We start from the raw sequence: 26913 nt of genomic DNA on the forward strand, positions 1-26913 counted from the left end.
AGGGTTTATTTGTCGATTTTTCTTTTTTTTTCTTTTGGAAAGTGTCCTGGTAGTGCTTGAACAGCATGATATATAGACAAGTAGTTGATTGTTTAGTTGTAAAAGCACCATTTAATCGAAAATGCTATGAAGTGTGCCAGGTCAGATATCCATCAGGTGTGAAGTCGGCTGTAATGCTGACCAGAGAGACAGGGAGATGAAAAATACTGAGATCCTCTGTGACCTCTTTCATTCTTCTGAAAGTTAAAGCTTTGGTTAATTCTCTAATCGGAAACTCCTCAGTCGAGGTTTTAATTACCCAGCAGTTGAAATGCGAAGGAAAATCATGGTTTCCCCCTGGAACAACTTTTTGCGGGGCACTGCTGACTTTCCTGTATGCCAGTAATGGATTTTCCCTGACTGTTAATTGCTGGTGAATTGGAAAGAGGATATGGTGTGCAGCTCTTGAAGGCTTTGAAGCGAGAATTAGCCACGCGAGACGCTTTGGATTTATCGTTTGTTCCAGAGAACACATTTAAACCGAACTCTGCTTGACTGCGCTTCATTTGCTCATTTCTGTGCTGACATATTTAAAACGGGTTAGATGAATACTTAACCCCTCACACAGTTAAAAAACGTAATTTGGTGTCACAGTTAATATATGTGAAAGTGCTGTTCCATTTACATGTTAAAACTAGTTATGTTTTCTGCTGAAAATGTCAGTGGTTTTTCCCTCTGAAAGCTTTCTAGGGAGTTGTGGGTGTTATTGGGGTGATCTGCGTGGTTTTAATGTTGATTTTGGGTCACTAGGATTAGCTAGTTGGTTGCTGCTCGAGTTTTCTGTGTAGTTGCTTACTGTAGCATGATTGTTCCGCTTTCTAGGACAGCATCTTTTGGTTGAATTTCTATATATAGTAGGGCTGGACAGTATTGGAAAAAAACACTGACATTGCGATATTTTGATATGAAAAAGAATGCATTAATTCTTACAAAATTACTTGAATATTTGGAAAGAATTAATCATTTTGAATCTGAAATGATTGGGGGGAAGGGGTCATTCCATGTCAAATCAACCAAATTTCAGAGACTGAAGTCAACAGATTGTACTAATAGACCTACCAATTTCTGTGTAAAAATAACATCATGATGCTGCCATTTTTCTAGGGTTAATTTTACCCCCTTGGCCTCGAATCTTATGCGACAATTGTCATTTTGACCTCCCTCTTCAAAATAGTGAATTATTCAGTAAATATACATCCGTGACATTTAATATTTTGGCTTTCGTCACTATACATATTAATCATTCTTCATAAAAAAAATAATGCAAATTCAAAAATTAAATTTGACATGGAATTACCCTGGGGTGGTTTAGTTGAGGAAAAAAACGTAAAAATTTGTGTGCTTACGAGGGGTGTGACAAGATCTTGTGCCACGAAATCTCGCAGGATTAAGGTGAAAAGTTGGCTGCATCCGAAAGCTGGAAAAATGCTGCTTTCAGAGGATGCATTCCAAGGCGGAAGGCATCAAGGCACGTCTGGATCCAATGTCAGCTTCACTTCCTGTCTCCCTGAGGTACCTTCATTTGATCAGTTTTTGAAACATAAGTCATTGCCTGATAAGGCAGCAAGGCATCAAGTCAGCAGCCTCAGCTTTCGGACACAGCCGCTGTCTTGCGATATCACCGCACATGTCTACATCACGATATGGGAAGATTTGCAAAACACTGCCCAAATGTGTACACAATGAAAGGCGGCAGAACTTTTATTCTCGCTGTAGTATTGTTGCTGCCGCCGGCGTCATGTCCTGGAGACGCTGTGTTTCGTTGTGAAAGTGAAAGTACTTTGTTTGGGCTTCCAAAAGAGGACACAACTAGAAATCAGTGGTTAAGTTGTATTTACAACACTGTTCCAGAACAGTTCAACCCTAATATTAGAGTGTGTGCAGCGCATTTTACTGTGCACAAAGGCTGTTTCTATAAAGTGGGGCAATTCCAATTTTGCAAGGACAGTCTGGCACTACTGACTCACAGTCTGTAAGTACGTTTTCTTATTTAGAGAATTTGCCACTGACGATTCAAACACAAGTTTTGAGCAGTGTAGAGTAGTGATTGTTTTTTGTCATTTCTCCGATTACAAATATAGACATGGTAATGTTTACGCGGCGTGATGCCACGCGACGCGTAAAAAGACAGTATAAGTCATTATAATCAGTATTTATGTCCCCACTGGATGCAACAAATGCCTTGTTTATAATGGGTTTTATTGTGTTTGTGTCGTCGTGCCAGGACACGGCATCACAATAACGGTGATGGCCGTAACATTTCCAGCTTATGCTTGAGGTATTCGGCCAATCACAATGCACTGGATAGATGGCCAATCAGAGCAAGCCTCGCTTCTCAGAAGGATGAGCTTTGTAAAAATCGACATGTTTCAGAAAGGCGGGGCATACAGGAGCAACAATAATGCACAGTATGTGGGAAAATAATGTGTTTTTTGAACCTTAAACTGCATAAACACCAAATACACAAAATAATATTTTTAGCAACGTCATATGACCTCTTTAAATAGAAATTAAAACAATTGAATTCAGTTGGATAACAGCCGCTTCAATTCTAAAATGAAAACGCCTGCTCTGCTCATCCAGCGTGAGCTGCAGCAGAAATCAGGAATCACAGTTCACATGACAACCAAGAACTAACTTAAAATACTTTTAGTTACCATAAAGTGAGCACTTTCCGTGTTAGTTTTCATAGGTTTTATTTCCATTGTTTTTGAGTTGTTCAATTTGACTGTTAAATGTGAATATGTATTTTATTGTGATAATTTCTAAATGGAAAAAAATGAAGGTATGTATAGCAGTAAAACCGTTGTACTGCAAAATATAAAATAGACCACTGAATTAAAATAAAACAAATTCGATTTTCATAATAGAACTTTAAATTAACTTAAAATTACTAATATAAATGTTCATGTCTTCATTTACATTTGCTAAAGCATCTAGTTTTTATTTTGGCGGTATACACTGTGTTCATGTGCAGCTTGGTTCTTTTGCCTGAGTTCAATTCTCATGAAAAATCATCAGAAGCGCATTGTTAAAATAGATACACGCACTTGCGAGCGAAACCGATTATCCAACGCTATCTCACGACCAATTTGTATATATTTTACGAGGTGGCTAATTTGTACGACCTCACTCGTACGATTTGTCTAAACCCCAGTGACGGGTAGGTTTAGGGGCGGGGTTAGGTCTAGGTCATTCGTACATATTCATACGAATTGGCAACTCGTAAAATACATACGATTTAGCAAAAATCGTATGAATTTGTACGAGTGAGGTCATATGAATTCGTACGAATTAGCCACCTCATAAAATATGTACGAATTGCCATGAGATCGGGCTGGATTATCGGAAATGGAAAAATGTAGGGAGGGGAGTGGGTTATGTTTTTTATGTTTGAAAAAGTCACCAGAGAGAAGTCTGTCATTCTATCGGGATGTTGAGTTATGGGATTTTGATTAAACATTACTAGAAAATGAAACGTGCATAGATGAATCATACAATACAATGTATTTAGAATATAGTCTGAATTTCCATTTTGTGATGACTTTAACCTTAGAGTATCGAGCCAAATAGCTTAGCAACTATTGTAATCAATAGTGTCTAAGATGCTTTGTGTGAGGAACACTATTTGAGTTCCTATAAAGTGTTTCTGTCTATGAAGAGCGTCCAGTTCAGCCGTAGACAGGAAGGCGGCTTTCTAGGTTTAGGAACAGAGTCTGTGTGTACCAGTTGGTCCTTCGTCATTTATCTGAGCTGGGCTTCATGAACCCCCAGTCCATTAGTGGCTTCTGACTGGTATAGCATTACACTGATTGCAGTCAGAGAGATGTTGTGCTGGATATATGTCACAGCCGTTCCCTCGGGGCAGCGCTTGGATCTCAGGCTCAGATATGCCAGCAGGAGAGATGGTATCCTGGCTGGGATGGACACAGCCAGAGGGCTTTATCTCTCCTCAAACCTCAACAGTGTATAACACGACCTAAGTATTTCCCACACATTCATGCATATGTCATGCAAACAGGAAATTTTGGTCATGTAGTATTTGGATATGTCATTATACAGAATTTACGCTTGCTGTTTTGCTATTTGTGTGGCTTCCCTGATTAGTTTTTCCCAAAGGATAGAATAAACCAAACTTGCTGTTTTATCTACTTTTTGAGTGCTTAATCAATAGAGACCAAGAGTATTTTAAGAATAATTAGTGGTGTTTGCTAAGGCAAGCATTTCTATTAATATTCCTCATACTTGGGGGGTTTTTGGAAAATCCCAGATAATTAATAACTGCTTTGGTGCATACAATTCTGCACTGTTTGTGCTACATGGATTGTCGAGGCGAGAGGTTCAAATACTGATACTCAGCATTTTGTATTATGGATGATAAAGCATAAAATCTCATAGTGAAGGAAAAACCCCAAGCAATAGAGACCAGAATATCATCCTTGTAGGTGGATTCTTTTGACTTGGGCCAGTAAGCAATGAGCTAGAAATGCCCTAACAAACACCCAAAGTACCCTAGCATAATTGCAAAGAGTTGGCATAGACAAGTGCAACTCATATTTCCTTCAAAAACATTTTCCTCTATGGATGCAAACTAAGAACATTTCCCACAGTGCTATAATGACTTAATGGGGAAAAATAGAGCAGACACTGAACGTGGATGAAGCTTTCAAGAGCACATGTGTCGGCCGCCCGCGTTGGCGCACGCTAGCATATGCGTACAAAAATGAAGTATACTGTACAGGAGGGTGGTCAGTCTATGGATCTATACACACAGATCTTTTCTTCAGGTGCTTCTTGTTCCAGACTCTTCTGCACAGTCTACTGAATGTTTGCCAGTCTATTGTCAATCTCTTTGTCAACCGTGGCGATGATGCATCCCAACTAGCAGAACTGTCTTCAGCTCTTTCTCACCATTGGTGATGTGGGGAGGGTGGCAATCTTCCTGAGGTGCAGGCTGATAGATACCTTTCTTTCAAACTAATCAAAAAAGCTCAGAAGCCTCTGCAAAGTGTGATATTATGCACTGCAGAACTGTCACTGTATGAGACATCAGTGAAGAAAAGCTATTGGATTGGTTGCCCCACTGTCTTGGTTTGAGCATTTAGTCGCCTCTGATTTAACAGGCTGTCATCACTGCAGTATCGAATGTAGATGCTATTGGTGGCTTGTTAAAACCAATATATCCTAATGGAATATGTCCCAAAACATAATACAGAAAACCATTTTTTAATGGTTTTAATGGTTAAACGTTGATGGTATGTAAAGCGTTTATAATGGTATTTGTAGTGGAAACCATTAGAATTTTCTGTGATGGTTCTATTGTTTTTTATTTTTTTCAGCAGGGTAATTAAACTAGACTATCAAGGTATTCAGGATTACTGGAAACTTCCAGCCAAGTGCTTTGGAGCTGGTTGGAGCAACACTCTGCAGGACAGTGGTCCTCCAGGACCGGAGTTTGACATGTGCTTTGGCACATCTTGCTGAAAAAGACTGTGAAGAGAGTCTGTGCAAGCACACAGCCTTGCTTCACACTGTTGTCCATTGGCTTTGAAAAATGGTTGCTGTGTCTGATTTGTTCATGTTGGTCTTTGTGTAACTGGATGGTCATTTTGAGGAACTTAGGAGGACTTCCTAGTCATTCCATGATTTGCCACAGACATTTTCTGCTCACAGTATCAAATAGTGCTTGATTATTAATCGAAAAGTAATCGAAACCGAAATTCAGATCCTCTAACCAACATAATTTTCCCATGTTAATTGTTTCATTTTTTTTATCTTGTAAATGCATTACCCTTAAAAGCATACTACCGTGTGTATTTGGTGCTAGATGGAAGTGTATGACCATTGCACTTGTGTCTTTTGCAGTGTCTCGAATGTGGGTTCCCCGTCTTATTTTCTACATTTCACATGTTTTCATTTCAAGCAATTGGTGCTTTTTGATTTTTTTAGTTGTTTCAAATATTCAATAAATAACCATGAATAGTTTGTTTCCTTCAATTATTGTAAAATCACAAAGATAAGACATGCACTCTTTCATTAGAAAAAAAAATCCCACCTTGTCAAAAGAACAACAACAAACAAAACAAAACAAAACAATAAATAAATAAAATAGTAATAATTTAGATTTTAGGTCATATCATCCAGTATTGAAAGCTTTGGTAAGGTCAAGGTGCATGAAATTGCTTGATGAAAACAGCTCTATTCATCAAGCAATTGATGAACACCAAGGACAGGACACACCAAGCTGATGATCGGCTGTGAGCATTTGTTCAGCTAGTTTTTGCAGTGCGTTTCACATCGGCGAGGTAAAATCAGTGCACAAGAATTAATGCAAATGTGATGAAAACGAGCAAGCAAATCAAGACAGCACAGACAGGAGGCCGTTCTAATGTTACATTATCTTCCCTAAGCATTCCAATACATGAAAATTTTCATAAAACATGAGCCGCTTAAAATGAAGAAAGCTATCAACATTTATATTAAAAATAGTAGGCAAGTGCTGTTTTGTTTACATTTCGATATCTGCATATATCTCATATATCCTTGTTTTGGTTTCTCCTTTTAAATGACAAATGTAGACTATTGATACCTGCTGATATAAACAGTTAATTCCTTTTGTCGCCACTAGATCTTTGAAGTCAACTTGGTGTATCCTGGGCTTAACTTGTTCTTTTTTGAGAGTAATGTCAGAATCTGACAATGTGCGTGCACTCTCTGAAGAGAAACTCTTAGCATCTAGTTCTCCTGAAGTTGCGTTTTTGATTTTAAGTGGCCATTACAGATATTCTTTTGAATCCAGTTAACTGTGTTTTGACAGAACTTGCAGAACAGTTGCTGTCCCGAGTCATATAAATCCTTGGGATACTGTTCTGCTTTGAATTCCCTTCCTTAGATGTTTCAGATGTCCTCTTTGACAGGGTTGCTTCTCCTGTTAAAACCCAAGTATTGTAAAAAAGTAGTCATGTAGCACCACGCTCCAGTCAAAAATGGGGAGATGCTACTTACTTGCTCAGATGACATGTTCAGATAAAGGCTTTGTAGGACTTTCTTCTTGCTCTCACTGTCTTGCTGTAGAATGAAGGATCTACTCTAAAATGTTCACAGGCAACCATGGACTTCCCTCAAACTCTGCAAGTAACTTGCGATTGTATGTTCCAACCAGATATGCCGATAGAGAGGACAAAGTTCCATAGTACAGCCCTAAGGTGAAGGTGTTTTTTTCGCTTTTACCAAGAAACATAAATTGATAATAAATTGGCGTCTCAGTGGTTAAAGTCTGATTATTTTGAAGATGTTTCCAACTCAACCACATGAAGTGGTTCTGTTTGTTTGTACTGTTTGAGCATGCAGTTTCAATTAATTTGTACAATCTCACTTGTACGAAAATAATTGTAGGTAAAACATCCATGAGCAGATCGTACAAAAACATATGCATGACATTCATATGAATTTGCAAACAATATACCTTTTTCACAGTCCACTTGTTATGACATCCCGTTTCGATTGGTAGCATAAAAACATTGCCACCTGCATTATTGTCAATGGGCAAATTGGTGACACTTTATTTCGATAGTCCACTTTAGACATTCTACTAACAGTAGGTAACTTTTCAACTACATGTCAACTGGCAGTCATTAGAGTATTAGTAGACTGTCTGTTTAATATCTTCTAACACTTTATTTTGATGGGTCCACAACATACAACGTGCTGACTATCAGAAACTTTGCAAGTATGTCAACTTATTCTACCAACCCTCAACCTACTGAGAGTTAGTAGACACGTAGTTACAAATTAATGAGAATTAGTTGACATGTAGTTACAAAGTTAGTTAATAGAATGACTTAAGCGGACTATCGGAATAAAGTGTAATGGAGAAGTTGTGGCCTAATGGTTAGAGAGTTGGACTCGTAATCCAAAGGTTGCGGGTTCGAGTCTCGGGCCGGCAGGGATTGTAGGTGGGGGGAGTGAATGTCCAGCGCTCTCTCCACCCTCAATACCACGACTGAGGTGCCCTTGAGCAAGGCACCGAACCCCCAACTGCTCCCCGGGCGCGGCAGCATGGCTGCCCACTGCTCCGGGTGTGTGTTCACGGTGTGTGTGTGTTCACTGCTCCGGGTGTGTGTTCACTGCTGTGTGTGTGCACGTTGGATGGGTTAAATGCAGAGCACGAATTCCGAGTATGGGTCACAATACTTGGCATTATGTCACTTCACTTCACTAACCATCAGGTTAAACTAATTTTGTTGAACTTGACAATAAACATTAGTATTTCGAACAGTCTGTTTAGCCTTACATGATACCTTACCATATGTGTACTCTTCCATTTTAACGTGAAACATTATATAAGCTGATGACGTATCATGTCTGCACGAACAGGGTGCATGTAGGTATTGACATACATATGTTGACAGGAAGATAAGATAGCCTATCGTAATGTTCGGACAGAATAATCTGATTGGTCAAACATTTTATGGCCCTATGCCTTCCTCAGACGATATAAATACATTTAGACCACATAATTTAGTGATTGTTATCAGGATGTGAAGAGACATTCAACCTGCATAACAAATTTTTTTTTGAACCAAATCATCTACCCTGGGTTTAAATCATGACATATGCGTTGTAATAACATGACAACATTTTTCTTTTGTTTCATCATATGTGATTAATGATTGTAAACTGTGGAGTAAATCTGTGATGAATTGTACATCAGTACAGTGGACGTTATTTTGCTCTACTATTCAAAGCTGCCACTTTTCGAAAGCGGAAGTGTGAAAAATGTCTTCACCAATTTGTAAAATGCATATTAATGGTCTTTCGACTGTGTTGGAGTTTCCCATCATAGTAATGTCCTTTTTTGTCAAGTTTGTAACAGAAGCTTCCCAATCTAAAATTAATTTTTCTAATGTTGTGTACTAACTCTTCCTGCAGGGGTTTACGATTTTATGAAGAAAAGGTTCAGTATACTGGTAATTACCTACCTGATCTCGTGGCATAAACGTTCCTGGACGCACTTTTTAGTGAGACGCAAAATACGTACCAATAAGTACATATCACTGCAGTTTCCAAAAGAAATGAACACTAGAGGCAGTAAAACTCTGACGCCTTTTATTCCTTTTCACACAAATTTACAGATTTTCGATTAATAAAGTGTAATTTTCGCACAATTACTTGAAGAATATCATGTTATGACTTCAAAACAATATTAATATGCTGGGAAATATGAAAACTGATGCTTTTGAACGTTAGCATCACACATATCCAGCTTCATTTCTATGGGTTTTCATAGACGGTAGGTTTGTTCGGTTGCTCGTGAAGTACAGAGACGTCCTTGAGAGCTGAGGAGTTCTGGTTCGAATCCTGTGTAGTTACGTTTCGACAAAGCAATTCAAATCTGCAGATAAGGAAGTTCAAATAGCACGGTTGCATCAACAAATGCGTTTTTATATCAGTTTTGCATTTGTCAACACTATCGGGTAGGTTTAGGGTTGGGTTTGGTGTAGATCATATTTCCAACACGATAGAGCATTAATTTTCAGCGACGGTCCACGGATATTTGAATTCTGAACCGCCTCAATACGTACCTGAAGCAACATAATAAAAACACAGCAATACGTACCTATATCAACGTAATAAAAATGTGCCAGGGTTTACGCCTTGAACCCGTGTTTTAGCGCCACTCAGTGGAGATTTATCTTTGAAACTGCGGCAAAACGTGCAGTATGGTACGAAAAAAAGTGGACCCAGGTACGTTTATGCCATGAGACCAGGTTTTCAATTACTATTGTTTCTGTAACACTATCACTGTGAGTGTCACAACTGTAACACTGGACTTGGTCAAAGCAAATAAAAACTGTTATTTTGTCACAGAGAAAGCAAACTGGAGAAAATTATTAATTTGATTCATGTAACTAACAGAACATTGTATTTCCCATATAGTAGATGAGCTTTTTGTTACATCAAAGTTTATGATATTGATGTAGATGTAAATTCAGGCCATCTGGGATATGTGAGTTGTTTCAGAAGCGGCTGTTTGTATTACCAAAATTCATTATTTTTTTCACTCCTGTTCTCAGTTTAGCATCTTCAGGAAAGAGTTCTTAGGTGCTCTGAAAGCTGTTAACAATTTGACAATGTGCGTCAAGGGACACACTGTGAATAAGCGATGCTAGCAGGAAGGAAGGGATATAAACTACTGTGTATCAGCATAACTGAACGTTCTAGACCTGCTAAGATTTAAAGCAATGACCAAATGTTGGACCTACATCAGCATCAGTTTGCTAGAGATAATAGTGTCATGAATCATTGTTTAGGCTGACAGGGCCCAAATGAAAAGATGTTTTGTAATGCATAGATGCAGCTCTTCAGTACCAGCTAAAGGAGTGAAGAGGACTTCATTTTTTCCAAAAACAGCAGATGGAGGAAGACGGTACTGCTACATGTCGAGGGCTAGGGGTGGGTGATATACTGGTAGACATGATTAACTGCTAAACATTTTGGTCTCTATTGTGGTTACACACTCGTGTGACATTGCTGTGCTACATGCTCATGAAAACATCATTGCATGCATTTTTAAAAAAGTGATTTTAAATCATTGAAATGCAATCAACAGCAAAAGAGCTATTTGTTATTTTTGCCATTTTATAGGCCTTGAATGGTTAAATACTCACTTATATGTGTCAAAATACCCGTCTTTGGTAGTATCCTTGTAAACACAGTAATTTAGGTCTTAAGTGAAAGCAAACCGCTGAGAAAGAAAATATATGTGTAGCATTATATTAGATCTGGGCAGCTCTTAAAGTGACAGCAGTCCTGCTGTCTGTCATTCATGTTAATCAATCAACAAAAGAGATAAAATCACTTTAATAAGAAGAAATATATGTTTGATTTCCGCAGTGAAGAATATGCAGTGTTTTTATACATTTGATTACTTCACACAATGTATGTAGCATTTGTTCTACAGTTTTTTGTCCTATTGCTTGTAATTAGTTTATTCTTATTCTTATTTAATCGCTGACTTTTTAATTGTTTTCAGTGAGCTTATATTAATACTAGTATTATTTTTTTGTGATATTGACACTGGTGACAAGAATTTAGAAATGTCTAAGGCATCAAAACTTTTGATGATATACAGTCCTTATTCAAAGCAAAATAACTATCGTTGCTGAGAAATCAAATGACTCATATCGTGATATGATTTTGGTCATGTCGCCCACCCCTAATGAGGGCATATTGATTTCCAGCAGTATTGGTTAGCTGTTTGTTCTGATTTCAAATCCCTTCATGTGGAGAGATGTGGATATATTTTTCAAAGTTGTAAATGAAACAAAAAATATTGGAGTATGTATTATAAGACAATACTATTTCAGTCTGCCTACTTATAGATTTCACCTTTAATTCAGCGTGTTGCTTGTTTTTTGCATGAATTTGTACATTTACTTGCAATTCCTGAGTGAAAATTGTTTCATAAAGGTAAAGCATACACTATTCTGTCAGTGTACCTTTTAGAATTTGCAGTGAAAACCAAATCAGTCAAGACTGAATTACTTACTAAGACCCATATAAAAACAGAAGTCTCACAGGTGCCACTTCTTGGTGTTTTCACTGATATTTTGACATATTCATTCATTTTTTAATATGGCTTAATACTTTTTGGGCCATTGTTTATGCAGCATGAATAGACTTAAAACTGCTCTTTTGTTGAGGTCTGTCACACATGCCAATTAAGAAAAGATGTGGCAGACTGAACAGCTTTTTTTCCCAGTCTCATGTACAGTAGCTCACAAAAATGAGTACAGGAGCAGCACAAACCTTTGCAATACACTAAATTATGATGCAGTTCATGGTATCAATTCTCTCTGTGAATGTGTGTATGTATGTATTTATTTAGTTATATAGTTAGTTTGTTCCTTTCTTACAACATAAAGGACACAACTTCTGTACATGGTGTCATTCAAGTTGGAATATTTATTTATTGAGTCTCTTTACAGCTGCATTTATTTGAAATATTATAAAAATTTAAAATGTGTTTTCTATGTGAATATATTGTAAAATGTAATTTATTTCTGTGATGCAGCGCTGCATTTTCAGCATCATTACTCCAGTCTTCAGTGTCACATGATCCTTCAAAAATCAGTATAATATGCTGATTTGCTGCTCAAGAAACATTTTAGGTTATTATCAATGCTGAAAACAATTTTTGATGAATATAAAGTTCAACAGAATTTATTTGAAAAATCCTTTGTAACATTATACATATCTTTACCGTTACTTTCAAACAATTCAATGTGTCCTTGCTGAATAAAAGTATGAAAAAAAAAATATATATATTGTACCGACCTCAGACATTTGAACGGTAATGTTTGAATTTTGCAGCTGAAAAATGTGACATGAAATGCATTACTTTACAAAAGTAACTATTCTTGTTTTTCCACATTCATTCTCCTGTTTTCCTGTCTCTACATTTATAGAATTGTAGTAAATTTGTGATTGTTATTATATGCACCATTAATTGACTGACTTCTACTTTCTCCCTTAGATTGCCAATAGTGGAACTTTGTCTGAATCGATGCAAAATGGCTTCAGATAATACACACCGTAGTTACTCCATCATACCATGCTTCATATTTGTGGAGGTAAGTTTATTTTACAGTCAAAACACGATTATATAGCTGGATTTATTCACTTTCTATTATATTCCGTTCACCAGTTATCATGCTGTCCCTTACTCTCTGATACGGCTTTAAGACGTCCTTTCTTTCTGAAACTGGCCGGGTATTTAATTAAAATTTCTGTCAAATCCTGTTTAATCACTGGGAACTGTGTGTAGGCACTTCAAAGCGCTCGTCTCCCTCAGCAAGTCGAGTTCTGCATATCTCTCAGACAGGACTGTTGGGTTTGTGAGATGAACCACTGTGCCATTTGCCTGAACCCGAGAACATTGGATGCCAGATATCCAGGGCTGTGAGCTACTGATACTGCGGAGGAGTATTCAGGACATCCAGCTTTCTACTTCAGCAGAAATATGTGCTAGCATGGGATCATAAACCATGTGGTGGAGTTGTAGCGTAGTGGCCAAAGATCTAGTTTCTAGCCCTGCAAGTGTTGCGTATCACCACTGGATCTTTGATCGTGATGCTTGACCCTCAGGTTACTCCAGGAGTTCTGAGCAATTAGCTCTGTAATAGCTGGAGAGAGATATCTGACGGTTTCGCATCTGGCTCAGGAAATATTGAATGCTTGTCAAAAAGATGCCTCTTTCTCCACTGAGAATGAACATCAACAGTGTCATTTAGAAGTGTAACGGTACATGTATTCGGACCAAACATTTTCGGTACGGGTCTTTCGGTTCAGTGCGCATGTGTACTGAACAAATACTGCATTATTTTAACCACCGCATGAGTGGAAATTAACTGGAAACTTCCAGTTATATATATTGTTACTTTCGATAGAAACAGTCTTCTCTTTCAAATTATGTCCATTTTTTTTCAGGAAATTCAAACAATAAATGACATTTTGGTGCTCTTTGATGTGGCGAGACAGATCATTGTGTAAACATGCTTTAATGTAAAAAAAAAACATGCTTTAATGTTCAAAAAACACATTATTTTTCAAATACTGTACATTATTGTTGTTCCTCTATGCCCCGCCTCTCTCAAATGCATTGTTTTCTACAAAGCTCCTCCTTCAGACAAGTGCATTCTGCTCTGATTGGCCAACTGACCCAGTGCATTGTGATTGGCCGAACACCACAAGCACGCGTCGGAAATGTAACGGCCCTTACCATAATCGCGAGCTTCACATTTCAAGTTAGTTTTATCAGTTCAAGCCCGAGAGGGGAACAGAGTCGCGTGACAGACAGTGTGATGATGCTCGTATGTATTTGCAGTACACAAGCCGTGGTTAAGACTATTTCTGTACACTCCGCTGTGATGTGACCCTGTTCCCCTCACACACACACACGACGCGTTACGTGCTAAACTCCGCAATTGAACAGTCAATAGCAAATACTTGAACTAATAACAAAACATACTTGCACTCGCTGATTTAAAAGCGCCAGATTGTCAGAGCAAAGTCGAAATTGCCCCTTTTCTTTTTTAGAAATAGCCTTCATGCACAGCCAGCCTCTGTGCACTCTTGCACTCTCCTTGGTTCATAAAATGCGTTGAGCAAATTCAAACATTTGGCTTGTGCTGTTCTGTTGTAAATAATCTTAACCTATGATTCCTAATTGCATCTACTTTCGGAAAGCCAAATAAAGTGCTTTTTCTTTCGCATAGAAACACACAGCGTCTCCCTGACACGGCTGCATCAACACTACTGCGGTTACTGAAACCACGCCTTCTTTCTTTGGGTGGCATTATGCAAATATTTCCACATCGTGACGTAGACATGTGGGGGTGTGTTTGAATGAGCCATTTTAGGGGGGCGTGGACGAGTATTAACTTTTATAAAGAATGTCTCTTTGGGTTTGAGACTTTAGTCTTAGAGACTCTTTAGTCTTTGCAACTTTAGGGATCTTATCTATGCACAAATAGCTTGTAAGACTCCAAAGAGAAAGGGAAACTTGAAATCACATCATATGACCTCTTTAACAGTCTCTCACACAGCAGAAATGGGTGACAACAGGCAGTCAGTGCTTGTGGCTAAGTCCTAACTACACACGACACGACAAGATTCCAGCGACAAACTATTTGGTTGTCCATACAAGACGCGACATGACAATGCGACGCGACAGAATCAATCAAATATCACAGCCAATCAGAAGCCTGTGTGGATGGGCTTTCTCTGGAAGCCCACTGCACTCACAACGAAATGGATAAGTTTATAATCTAATTCATAAATATTAAACTTTTTTTAACATCATTAAATGTACATACTGAGTGACTGATACCATCTTTTTCATGGAATACGCTTGTTGGCTGCATTGAGTTCACAGTTTTAACATCTTTGCTTTAATTTATTTTCAAGATCTGAGGTAAACTATCTATTGTTGCTTTCAATATGGCTATAAATGTCATGCAAAATAATATTCAAACTAACATTAAACACTTTTAACATTGAATAAAGCACATAATCAGTACCTAAGATTACCATTGTCATAGTTTGCATGTTGTTGCAGAAATAGAAACCGTTTCTAAAATAGAAATTTTGCGTGTCGCCATCAAGGCTGGTTAGGGCAAAAACTCGTTCACATTCATTCACAAGGTCTAGCAAACTATAATATGTACAAATATGATATTGATGTCAATTTTGTGATAATACTGTGCCCAGCCTTACTTGTGCCTGTTTTTGATTTTTAGTTGCCTACTGAGTGTGCACTTGAATGACATTTAACTTCCTCCTTTAGTGCCGGTGCTTCTTCCCTTTTGTGACTGCATACAATAGAGGGATTACACGTTGGCAGCAAAGTACCAGACCATTTGCCAAAAAGTGTAAGAGAAAAGTAAAATGTGTATCTATGCTAGTAGCTTCTCAGTTTACGACTTCAGTTGGGACTTTTCATGCAAACAGAGATAAAACGCACTTAAAAACACGCTTGTTACAGAGGTTCCCTTTACAGGGCGAATCCTCTATTCCTCAGTGCTTTCCTCTAAATGGACGTGTGTGAGTGTGTGTGTTTCTTTTCCTTTGCCTCTGGATCTGCTTGGAGCTTTCAAGACACATCAGAGACGGAAACTAGGCCACACAGAAACAATCATGCAGCCTAACGCTCGCTTAGTGAAGACGATGAGAAATATAGTCGTGTGCGCAGTTTCTTTAGAGAGATTATTCCTGTGAAAAGGCACCCGGATCTGAGAAGCGTGTCCAATATGGTGACATATGCCAGCTACCTTTCTCTCCCAGCTCCTGACTGTGCAGGAACTGGATGCTGGCCATCTTCTGATCATGTTGTTCCTGTTTATGTGGTCAGACATTAGGTCTGTTTTTCACTGATCAACAAACAACAAGGCAAAAAAGCGATGAGTATTTGGGTTCTGCTATAAGATCTAGTGCCTACTTTTAAAGTACAAATATTTTTGTATTGTATTTTTGGTTTTAAATTCTTATTAGTGAATTAGAGGCAATCTACCTTCACCAGTAATGACGACCGTATACCTGGAATACACCACAACCATCTGTTGACCTGTTTACACTGTTAGCTCTGATAAAGTAATAGTCACGCACTGCAGACTATAATTATACCATATGCATGATTAGATCAGAGGCAATTTTCTGAATTTATCAAAAAATTGGTGTTTACCCATGATGCATTACAACCCTTTAAGGCGAATGCTATGTTTAAGCAGTGTTTGTTGAAGCTAAATACATAAGTTGAGCTTTTTGACTGATCTGGTATGAAGGTGATGAGTCTTATTTAAACAGTCTTGAGGCATGCTGAAGATAAACATCTAAATGTACCAAAAAAGCTTATAATTTCCACAAACAAGTCCAAACTGTTTCAGTGAATTGATTTTAAACTCATTGTTCATTGGTCAAAGATTATTCATAGTGGCCATGGGGTGTTTTTTATATATTAAAATGTTTTAATAAAATATGTGAAGGCAAATATTGCTGATTATTACTATGCCTTGTTGTTGTACATATGAATTAAAATAACATAGTATAATAAAAAAAATATATAGTTAAATTAAACATATTTAGCAAATTAGATTTAAACATTATTATTGTGCTTTTTTGTACTCTACAATTAACTTGGCATTTTCAGAAACCATGAAAAAGTAAATAATAGGGGTGTAACAATACACTTATGTCATGATTCGGTTGAATACACAATGCTGATCTCATGATACGATACTCTTATGATAAAGATTAAAGATTAAAAATAGAGCTAACATGGGAAACTTTTGTAGAAAAATAGTTTCGGAACCATTCTAATTTGCTGGTAAAATCAGACTAAAATTTTGTATTATTGGGACCAACAAATTGTAATTCCACATTGCATTATCGTACATTATATTCAGCATTATATATAGTAGTTTAAATAGTTTACAACATGGGAATAGTTATTAACATGCAATTTTGTGATCGGACCACAAGTAGTCAGTAAGAAATACAGGTGTAAATAGGGTCCAAAACACCTTGTGATTGGATCGCATCAATGAAACCACATGGAGTTAGCCAGAAACACATGTGACGACATTGCACGGTGTCATGTAAACGTTTATCCACCCTAATGCATCCCCGATACTCAACTAACAAATGATCAGCCTGGTATGTGTAATGGGAAAGTTCACCAGGAGAAAAAAATATTAGGGAAATTGACCTTTAACAAGGCAAAATGCTGTTTCATTGTCAACTATTTTTGGCTTGGCAATGTTCTCAACTCACCCACCATTGGCTGGTGTAGGAAAAAGTTAATTTTGGACCCTGCATTAGAGACAGAACACATTGAACCTGCTTCTTGAGATCTGCTCCCTGCAAGCCACCTATTCCTCAATAACATCGACACAATTTAATTATTCATCCTAAAAGTCCAGCCACAAAGTGCTGTTCTCTTGCTCTTCAGCCATCCATTGGGACTTTGAGCTGTGCTTTTGTGTCTCTCTGTCTATAACAATAGATATCTAATTCTCTGACATTTGTAAGGCTGATGTGTTTTATTTTGGTTTATTTAGGGCACATTTTCATTAATATTTTATTGAAAGCTGTTTCATCAAGCGGCATCCTTTTTCTGACATGTATTAGTTTTAATCTAGGACTTTTGTTGCATATATTAACTGACTTTCAGATCAGGTGTTCCCTTTTCAATGCAAGAAACTAAATATTGTTTTGAAAGGCTAACATTGTAGGCCTCAAGGTAGAAAATACACTACAACATTTAAACCACTGACAGATGAAGTGAATAATGTTGACTATGTTGTTACACTGGCACGTATTAAGCCATATGATATATTAGGCAACAAGTGATGACTGGCAGCTCTTGAATTTCCTGTGTTGGAATCAGGAAAAACGGACAAGTGAAAAGATCTTGGGCCCTGTTTATTTCTGGTATTAAATATGCATTTTAGTCAATCCAATCACAGGTGTAAATAGGGTCTGAAAAGTTTTGAGCTTGTCCACTTTCGACCGCTTCCAGAGGTAGCTGAAAAAGCATTCAACTGCATTGCTTAGTAGTGTAGACGTTTATGTGGTTGAATGCGTTTGAACAGCCTCCTCTCTGCTTACTATAAAAGGGGTCATAAGACGTTGCTAAAAAGAACATTATTTTGTGTATTTGGTGTAATGCAATGTTCATGTGGTTTAAGATGAAAAAAACACATTATTTTCCACATACTGTACATTATTGTTGCTCCTATATGCTCCGACTTTCTGAAACGCATCGATTTTTACAAAGCTCATCGTTCTGAGAAGCGACGTGTGCTCTGATTGGCCAGCTATCCAGTGCCTTGTGATTGGCCGAATACCTCAAGCATGTAACATAAAAATGTTACGCCCCTTACCATGTTGTGATGCTGTGTCCCGGCACGACGAGACTAAAACAATAAAACCTACTATAAACGAAGGATTTGTTGGTGCCACGTAAACATTACCATGTCTGCATTTGTGATCGGAGAAACGACAAACAACAAGCGCTACACTACACTGCTCAAGACTCGCGTTTCAATCGTCAGTGGCAAATTCTTTAAATATGAAAACATACTCACTGGCTGTGAGTCAGTAGTGCCAGACCGTCCTTGCAAAGTTGGAATTGCCCCACATTATAGAAACAGCCTTTGTGCACAGCTGACATTGTAGGCTACTCTCCCAGGTTCAGGAAATAGTCCTCCGTAAAATGCGCTGCACACACTCTAATATTTGGGTTGAACTGTTCTGGAACAGACTTATAAATACAACTTAACCACTGATTTCTAGTTGTGTCCTCTTTTGGAAGCCCAAACAAAGTACTTTCACTTTCACAACGAAACACAGCGTCTCCAGGACATGGCGCCAGCAGCAGCAACAATACTACAGCGAGAATAAAAATCACGCCCTCTTTCTTTGCACATACATTTGGGCGGTGCTATGCAAATCTTCCCACACAGTGATGTAGACATGTGGGGGCGTGTTTAATTGAGCCATTTTAGGAGGGCGTAGACGAGTATTAACTTTTATAAATAATATCTCTTTGGTTTTGAGACTTTAGTCTTTGCAACTTTAGGAATCTTATCTACGCATGAACAGCTTGTAACACCCCAAAGAGAAAGGAAAACTTGAAATCACATCATATGACCCCTTTAAACAGTGGATGCGCTAGCCAGACAGGATTTAAACTTTGCCATCTGAAACAATATGTTTCGTTTGAAGGGGAAAAGTTGAAAATCACAGTGTTTTCTTACCAGTCCTGATTCTAACACAAATCCATGGCTTTTGGTATAGTTTTGTAGGTATCAGAGCACATACGAAAACAGGATAATGCACCTGCCACACTGCTAAAAAAATTTCAGGAATGGTTTGAGGAACATTACAAAGAGTTCAAATGTGTTGTGTGCAAATGTGTTGACTTGGCCTACAAAGGGCCCAGATCTCAGTTCGATTGAGCATCTAAGGGATTTGCTGGACCAACAGATCCAATCCATGGAGGCCCACCTCACATCTTGCCGGATTTCAAGGATCTGCTGCTAATGTCTTGGTGCCAGAGACCACAGGACACATTCAGATGTCTTGTGGAGTCCAGGGCAGGTGGTTTTAGTGTTGTGGCTGATCAGTGAAGACTACCCATGAAACTTTGGAACTTAAATGTTTCCTCCCAGTGAACATACTTGTACCTGCCAACACCAACAAGCCTGGCCAACCTCAGCCAGAGACAGATTTAGTCCTTGGATGGCTCACCTGAAAATATTTAGTCAACTTTACCCGCACTTTTTTAAACCCGTTTCAACATGAACCGAATGTATTGTGCTGTCAGTTGATACTCGATTGCATATAAGATTTCAAACGCATTGCATCATAACCAGTCAGAAGATGCAAGAATGATAAGATGTTTCTTTTTTTTAAACCTTGCAAAAAAATCAGTGAAGTGCGGATTGCAGATGCTCCACAAATAACCTGAGACAGTTTGACAGTATGTTCAAGGAAGAACGTAGTGAAACTGCTCAAATTCAGGCGTACAGGCATGATTGACACATGCACTAGGAAGTCTTGGCAGGACTGAGAGCCAACAAATCTGAATACTGAACACAGCAAATATTTTAAGTCTGTCTAATTATTTGTTTGAGAGTTTAGGATAGGCCCACTGGTGAATACTTCCGAGAAGATTTAATTAACCTGTTAAAATAAATGAGCTGAATCGAATATGACTGAGTAAACAGCTCTCTCTTTTCACAAGCTCACATTAAGCCCAGAAACATTCACTTAAAAAGTGTTGGGGGTTTTGTAACGCATTACAAGTAACTTGAGTTACGTAATCAGATTACTTTGTCAAGTAACTGGTAGAGTAACGTATTATTTTTAAATTACAAGGAAATGTCTTTTTTAAATAAGCAATGTCTGACAGGTCTCCTGTCCTCATGTTGAGAGAAACCAGGAGTAAGTTTAGAGGCGTTGTGTGTTCTGTGTGAACATGTTACTGTAGATCTAGACTAAATGTGATTGTGCGTTTACTCATCTCACTCGACAAAAAACAGAGTTTTGTCATTATTTACACTGTTAAATAATAAAAACAGTGAAATGAAAACTCAATGAAAACTCAACAATACAAAACAAACCTGCAGTAATTAAAGGGTTAGTTCACCCAAAAATCAAAATTCTGTCATTAATTACTCACCTTCATGTCACTCCAAACTTGTATGCTGTTATTTTTGTGAAACACAAAGGGCGAGTTTTGGAAGAATCTTCACATTTAATTCCTATAGAATGACAGTTTATTGCTCAAAATGTTATGCTCTAAGTCAGTAAGTCAGTGGGTTGCCTGAACCGTGTAGACTTTAAAAAACCTTTGCTGAACCTTATTCACATTTACATTCAAACATGATTTAGCAATATTTAGCAACTAACTGACTTTACATGTTAGTAAACTGATCACAAAGTGCTAATATGCGTAATCCAAATGAATGCTGCTGCAGCTGGGAATATTTTCAAGAAATAACAGCCTGAATTTTCTTCTACTTCTCACACAAAACCATTGTATGTCTTCAGAATTCTTGAAATCTAGCTTCAGTGGTGTTTTTATGGTCATTTTTGGAGCTTTACCTTTCAAAGCGCTTGGCGTCAATATGATTTATTTGATGTTTTTAAAAGAAGTGCTCACTGAGGCTGTAATTATTTGATTAAAATTACAGTAAAAACAGTAATATTGTGAAATACTATTGCAATTTAAAATAACTTTTCTGTTTTAATATATTTAAAAATTAAATTTTTTTAAATTACGCATTCCTGTATTATTCTAATATTCTGATTTAATGCTAAAAAATAATAGTATTATTATCAACATTAAAAACTGTTTTTTTTTTTTTTTTGTGCAGACTGATAAATTTTTAAGGGGATTTTTGATGCATAGAAAGTTCAAAAGAACGATATAACTCATTATTACTTCTAAATATAAACCTTTTGTAACATTATTTATAAATAAACTATGATGATCATTTACAATAATGTGTGAAATAAATAAACTATGATGATCATTTACAATGATGTGTGAATTATTCCTCTAAGCATGTGAACCTTTTCATCTTTTTCATATCTGAAGTCTGGTCACATTAGTTAGTCAGCAGGCCATGTCTGTTTGAATACCAAATTGTTTGCGAGCTCCTTTTGATGTTTATTTGATCAGAACTAATCATTATGTACATGTTTTTTTTATTCTTTTCTTTTCATTTGCGTCAATCTGCAATCAGCAAGAGCTATTTCAATCAACTACACAATAACCGAAATATAATTTTAATACATTGATGTAAAAATTGAACACAGCTTCTTGCTCCATTGCAGTAAGAAGACCATTTTCATGTATTCGTGTGTGCTTTAAATTCAGAAGTAGAAGATGATCAATTATTATGATATCTGCATGAACTCAGAATGTGCCTCATTTCATCATGCGGTGTCAGAGCGCACTGTAAACTATTTTTACAACACGCTTTCCGAAAATAGAGTGAACCATCTACTGGTGTAATTCATTTGATTCAGCAGCGAACAGAATGATGAATCATGGTTGTGTGAAGTCGTTCATCATGTGCGCTTTAGGGCCGTGTCCCAGTGAACCGCTGGGGTTGTAAGTTGGCCGAGCGCTCGTGTTTGTGATGCATACGGCCGGTTATGATTGATTCTGCTTGTCTGGAACAGCTGTAGCATTGCCCTTCCGTTTAGTTTTAGATCTGATCTGCTCTGGCTGGATGTGAGGCTGATGGGATGTGCTTGCTTATCTGTGAGGGATTATGGGGAAACTGGATTTTTACATTTTTCTGAAGGAAATGTTAGTGGCGCTTGGAGATCTCTCAGTCTCTCTGCTTGGGTGTTCGGAGTGGTGTTTAGTGGTTTCTTGGGAGTCTGGGTGTTTTTTTTTTTTGATGGTCCAATCAAAAGCCAAGCCCATCCAGTGATATTTTGGTCTATTAAAGAAATAGTTCCCCTCAAAATTTAAATTCTATCTTCATTTACTCACCCTTATACCAAACCTGTATTTCTCAAAACTCAAAAATGTCTCCCATAATGAAAGTGAGTGTGGTCCAGTGTTGTTTGAATCCTCAATATTTGTGTTCCTCAGAAGAAATAAATTCTGTACATGCTTTGGAAAACATGAGGGTAAGTAAAAGATGACTGAATTTTCATTTTTGAGTGAACTAAGCTCTGGTTCCTCATTCAGTATAAGTCAAGGGGATTTGTTTTATCAGTGGGACCTTTTTGATCATCCACTTTGCAAATCTCAATCTGGCTTCTGAGAAGAGTAATACATATCATTTTTAATTTTTAGGTGAGCTATTCCTTTAAAACAGCTTAGCATCGACTGTCATTTAGTTTCATGTGCTCAGCTTAGAGCCCTGCACGGGCCTCAAATTTAAATATATATATATATATATATGTATTCAAATATATAATAATAATAATAATAATAATAATAATACTAATAATAGTTACTAAATAAAAATAAGATATATTACTAATGTAATTTGTACGACAAAATTTAAAAAGTTCTTAAGATAATAAAATAATAATAATAATAATTTTATTTTACAACTGTAAAACTACAACACTAATATTTGCGGCTGTCTTCATTTTTCAAATGTTTTACTTTTTGAAACTTTAGTTTTAAAGGAAATGTAACCACGGGTGCATGTTGTTTTCCCAAATGAATGATAAAACATTCTTTCTCCCTTTTTCATTCAATATGGAGAATTATATTTTATATTATATATATATCTGCAGCATGTAGTATGTGTACTTCACACAATATACAGATTTGTTTTTGCATGTATGGAATACTGAATGCAGAGCAAATGTACAACAGAACACACTGCACTGAACTGTACTGTATCCCATAATGCAATGTGCTCAATGTGTGGTGAATGAACTGGAAATAACTGTAGTGGCATCAGATTAAAAATGTTAAATAACAGTGTTTATTCCCAAAATAAGTCTCTCGCAGGCAACGAGATGAGGTTATGTGTCAGTTTTGTAGCATAGAACTACACTACATTGGTGTTTGGTGATGAGTTTTTGGCTCAAGGTCTGCATATAAAGTCACACCAGAGGTGTTCAGCTGGGATCAGGACTTGGCTGCAGACCAGTCAAGTTCTTCCTCACTGACTGAATCAATCTTTTCTTTTTGAACCGTGCCTTATACACAGAGGCTCTGTCATGTTAGAAAAGGGTTCTGTCCGAACTTATGGGCACTTCCATAGGCGTAATGGTTTTCCTACTGTACAGACCGTATATGCTATTGCCCTACACCAACCCTACACCTAAACTTAGCCCTCTCAGGAGACTTTTTGCATTTTTAGATTTTCAAAAAACTTCATTCTGTGTGATTTATAAGCTTGCTTACCCTCAATTTAGGTCCCCACCGTGACACAAGTCCCCATGAGTCTGTGTGTATTCAGGTTTAAGTCCCCACCGGAATATAAAAACAGGCACACACACACACACACACACACACACACATTCTGTTGGTGTTTGTAGTCACACGCTGCCCTCTGTAGGACAGCAGAGGCATGTCTGGTGTTTTGTCTTGTGTTGTATCATGCTGATTATTGCATTGTGTGTTGGGAAATGATAGAGATTTCAAGGACTGAGCTGTAATTAGTCTATTCAGCATAAAATCACTTTGACAGCAGAACAGATTTGGTCTCAATCATCACAGCTTTATACATTAAAGATGAGATGATCTGAGCATCGTGTTAGCATGAGAAACTAAAGGTAAAGTAGACATAGACATATGAAAGAACATTTAGTAGTTGACTCAAATTTTCCTAAATATTCCGAAATTTTAAGATTGGTGCGTTAATGATGAGTATTTTCTGTTTAAACTAAGAATGTTTTGTTTTTGTCTCATTACCCTTTAACTGTAGTGTGTTATTTGATATTACATTTAGTTACTATATTTTAAATGTAGTAAAATGCATCATTACAAATGTGTAATTACACAAATATTTAAATGCATGATGTAGAGTATTTAATAGAAATGACATTAGTAAAACAGAAATGATAATTAGTAAAACATAAAACGGTTTCATTTACCATAAATTCTTGTCAGTACGTTCAACAGAATGAAATGAACATGACATTACATATAAAGATGCATTTAAATCCTACTTCAAATAAGTTTGGTTGATTGCATTTAATTTAAATGTAATCTATACTTTTTTGTACAGTTGCTTTTTTTTTGTAATTTACATGCAATTAAGTTTCCAAAAATATTACATTAGATTCAGGTATGTTCTTTTAAAGTATATGACTTCCATAATTGGTACTCTTTTTAAAATGATAGCTCTTTTTCACAAGGGTATTACCTAGTACTACGGGGACATATCCCCAGTCACTGTAGCCACCCGATCCGGTCCGTATCCAGCCCAGATTGTCACTGCAGTCACCAGATCCAGTCCGTATCCAGATCAGATGGTGGATCAGCACCCAGAGATGACCTCTACCACCCTGAACGTCAGTGGAGACCAGGACACCGAGATGAGCGCCAGAGACAGATCCCCAGTGAGGACACCACCACTTACACAGCCATCGGGAAAGACCACTGGAACCAGTTGAGCCCTTACAATCTGACTTTGCTGCAGTTGGAATTGAACTGCTGGTTCGTTTGCCCCCCCGACTGAGCCTGGTTTCTCCCAAGGTTTTTTTCTCCATTCTGTCACCGATGGAGTTTTGGTTCCTTGCCGCTGTCGCCTCTGGCTTGCTCAGTTGGGGACACTTCATTTCCAGTGATATCATCGACCTGATTGCAAAGACACTATTTAAACTGAACTGAGCTGGATGATGACATCACTGAATTCAATAATGAAATGCCTTTAACTGAAAATCTTTTTTTTTTATCTTTTCATTTTACATTATTGACACACTATTTTCCTTTTTTTTGATATTGTGCAGTTGCTTTGACACAATTTACATTGTAAAAGCGCTGTATAAATAAAGGTGACTTGACTTGACTAGTCTTTGTCATTTTTAATGACTAAATATGTTAATATTGCCAATATCATGACGATGTCAAATGTACATAATACAAAAATTGAAAGACATCTCTGTGATTATTAAGAAATCAAAATAAATCTAATGGATAAAAATAAAGCATGGTGTAAATGTTTCAGCTCAGTCCATCAGATTGACAGATATGAATGATTTGTAGGGCAGCCTCTCCTTCAGTCATATAAAAGTCTGTTTAATAAGCTCTAGAGAGATCCTGATGTTTTTTGTAGTGCAGTGGACGTTTGTTTTCTGGATTTTCATCTTGATGGCTTTTGCTCCGAGCACTTTGTTATAAAGCACTGTTAACTCTACTGTGCTCAGTCCCAATGGGGTTATGCGAAAAACACTTTCATGTTGCTGGAAATAGGCTTTATTACCCACAGGTACGCTTTAGTTTGGCATCCTGTGCTTTTACACGACAGCAGTTCAACATATTCGGAACAAATTACATTTCTTGTTGATTATTTAATAGAAAACATTCAGCTAAATCAGTTGGTTAAAAAACAAAAGACACAATAGTAAAACTAATACAAAAATGGATAGTTTTGACTTTTAAAATCTGATCTGGTTTAGTTATATTTGAAGCCATTGTACAATAGCCAGTATACACAGATTTGTAAATAAGTTGACTACTTATCCTAACAACATATACTACACTCAAGGCAATTAATAGCCAATTTACAAATGTAATTTGTACTTTTTCATACGATCTGCTTGTTTACCTTAATTTTTTTTTTTTTTTTTTTTTCATACAAAACATATTATCTGGATTCATAAGAAATCACCACCTTATATAAAAGAGTTACATTCTTCTTGAGATTGAGTTGGAATATACCAAGTTACAATATTGCTTGTCAACGGTAAACGACTAAAGGCTCGAAAACACTACACGACTTTTAACGGGGTAATCGGATGCCCATTTTCCATAAGTTGATATGATTCTTTAGGGTCTTAATGAAAAGTCTATAACATACTTTGGTTAAAATTTCTCAATGGTAGTGTAAAACAACACCCTTTTTACAGTGTCAAAATCAGCTCTGTTTTCAGCAACCCATTTTAGTGCATGTTTCTTTAAATGCTAATAAGCTCTGCTGACCCCGCCCCTCTCTTCCGTGGGGTGACGAGCCGTTTTCATGAAACTGTTTACTTTAGCCGCAGAACCTCCTAACTAGTTAGCTAGCATGTTATTAGGAAAGGCGATTTGCAACGATGCATAAAAAACCCTTATACTCACTTTTTCTGTAGGTGAAGCTGGATTACGAATGATTCGCG

General features: G+C 37.2%; 1 protein-coding gene across 2 annotated transcripts in view; it reads left to right on the top strand.

The window, feature by feature from the left end:
• Positions 1-26913, top strand: part of plppr1 (phospholipid phosphatase related 1) — a 54462-nt gene that overhangs the window by 8902 nt on the left and 18647 nt on the right. For both annotated transcript variants that reach the window (XM_079411329.1, XM_079411328.1), the window contains exon 2: positions 12578-12674. In XM_079411329.1, coding sequence (XP_079267455.1) covers positions 12615-12674 — 60 coding nt within the window. In that variant the 5' untranslated portion in view covers positions 12578-12614. The remainder of the gene's footprint in view (positions 1-12577; positions 12675-26913) is intronic.

This window comes from Barbus barbus (genome assembly GCF_936440315.1).
Source record: "Barbus barbus genome assembly, chromosome: 47".
NCBI lineage: Eukaryota > Metazoa > Chordata > Actinopteri > Cypriniformes > Cyprinidae > Barbus > Barbus barbus.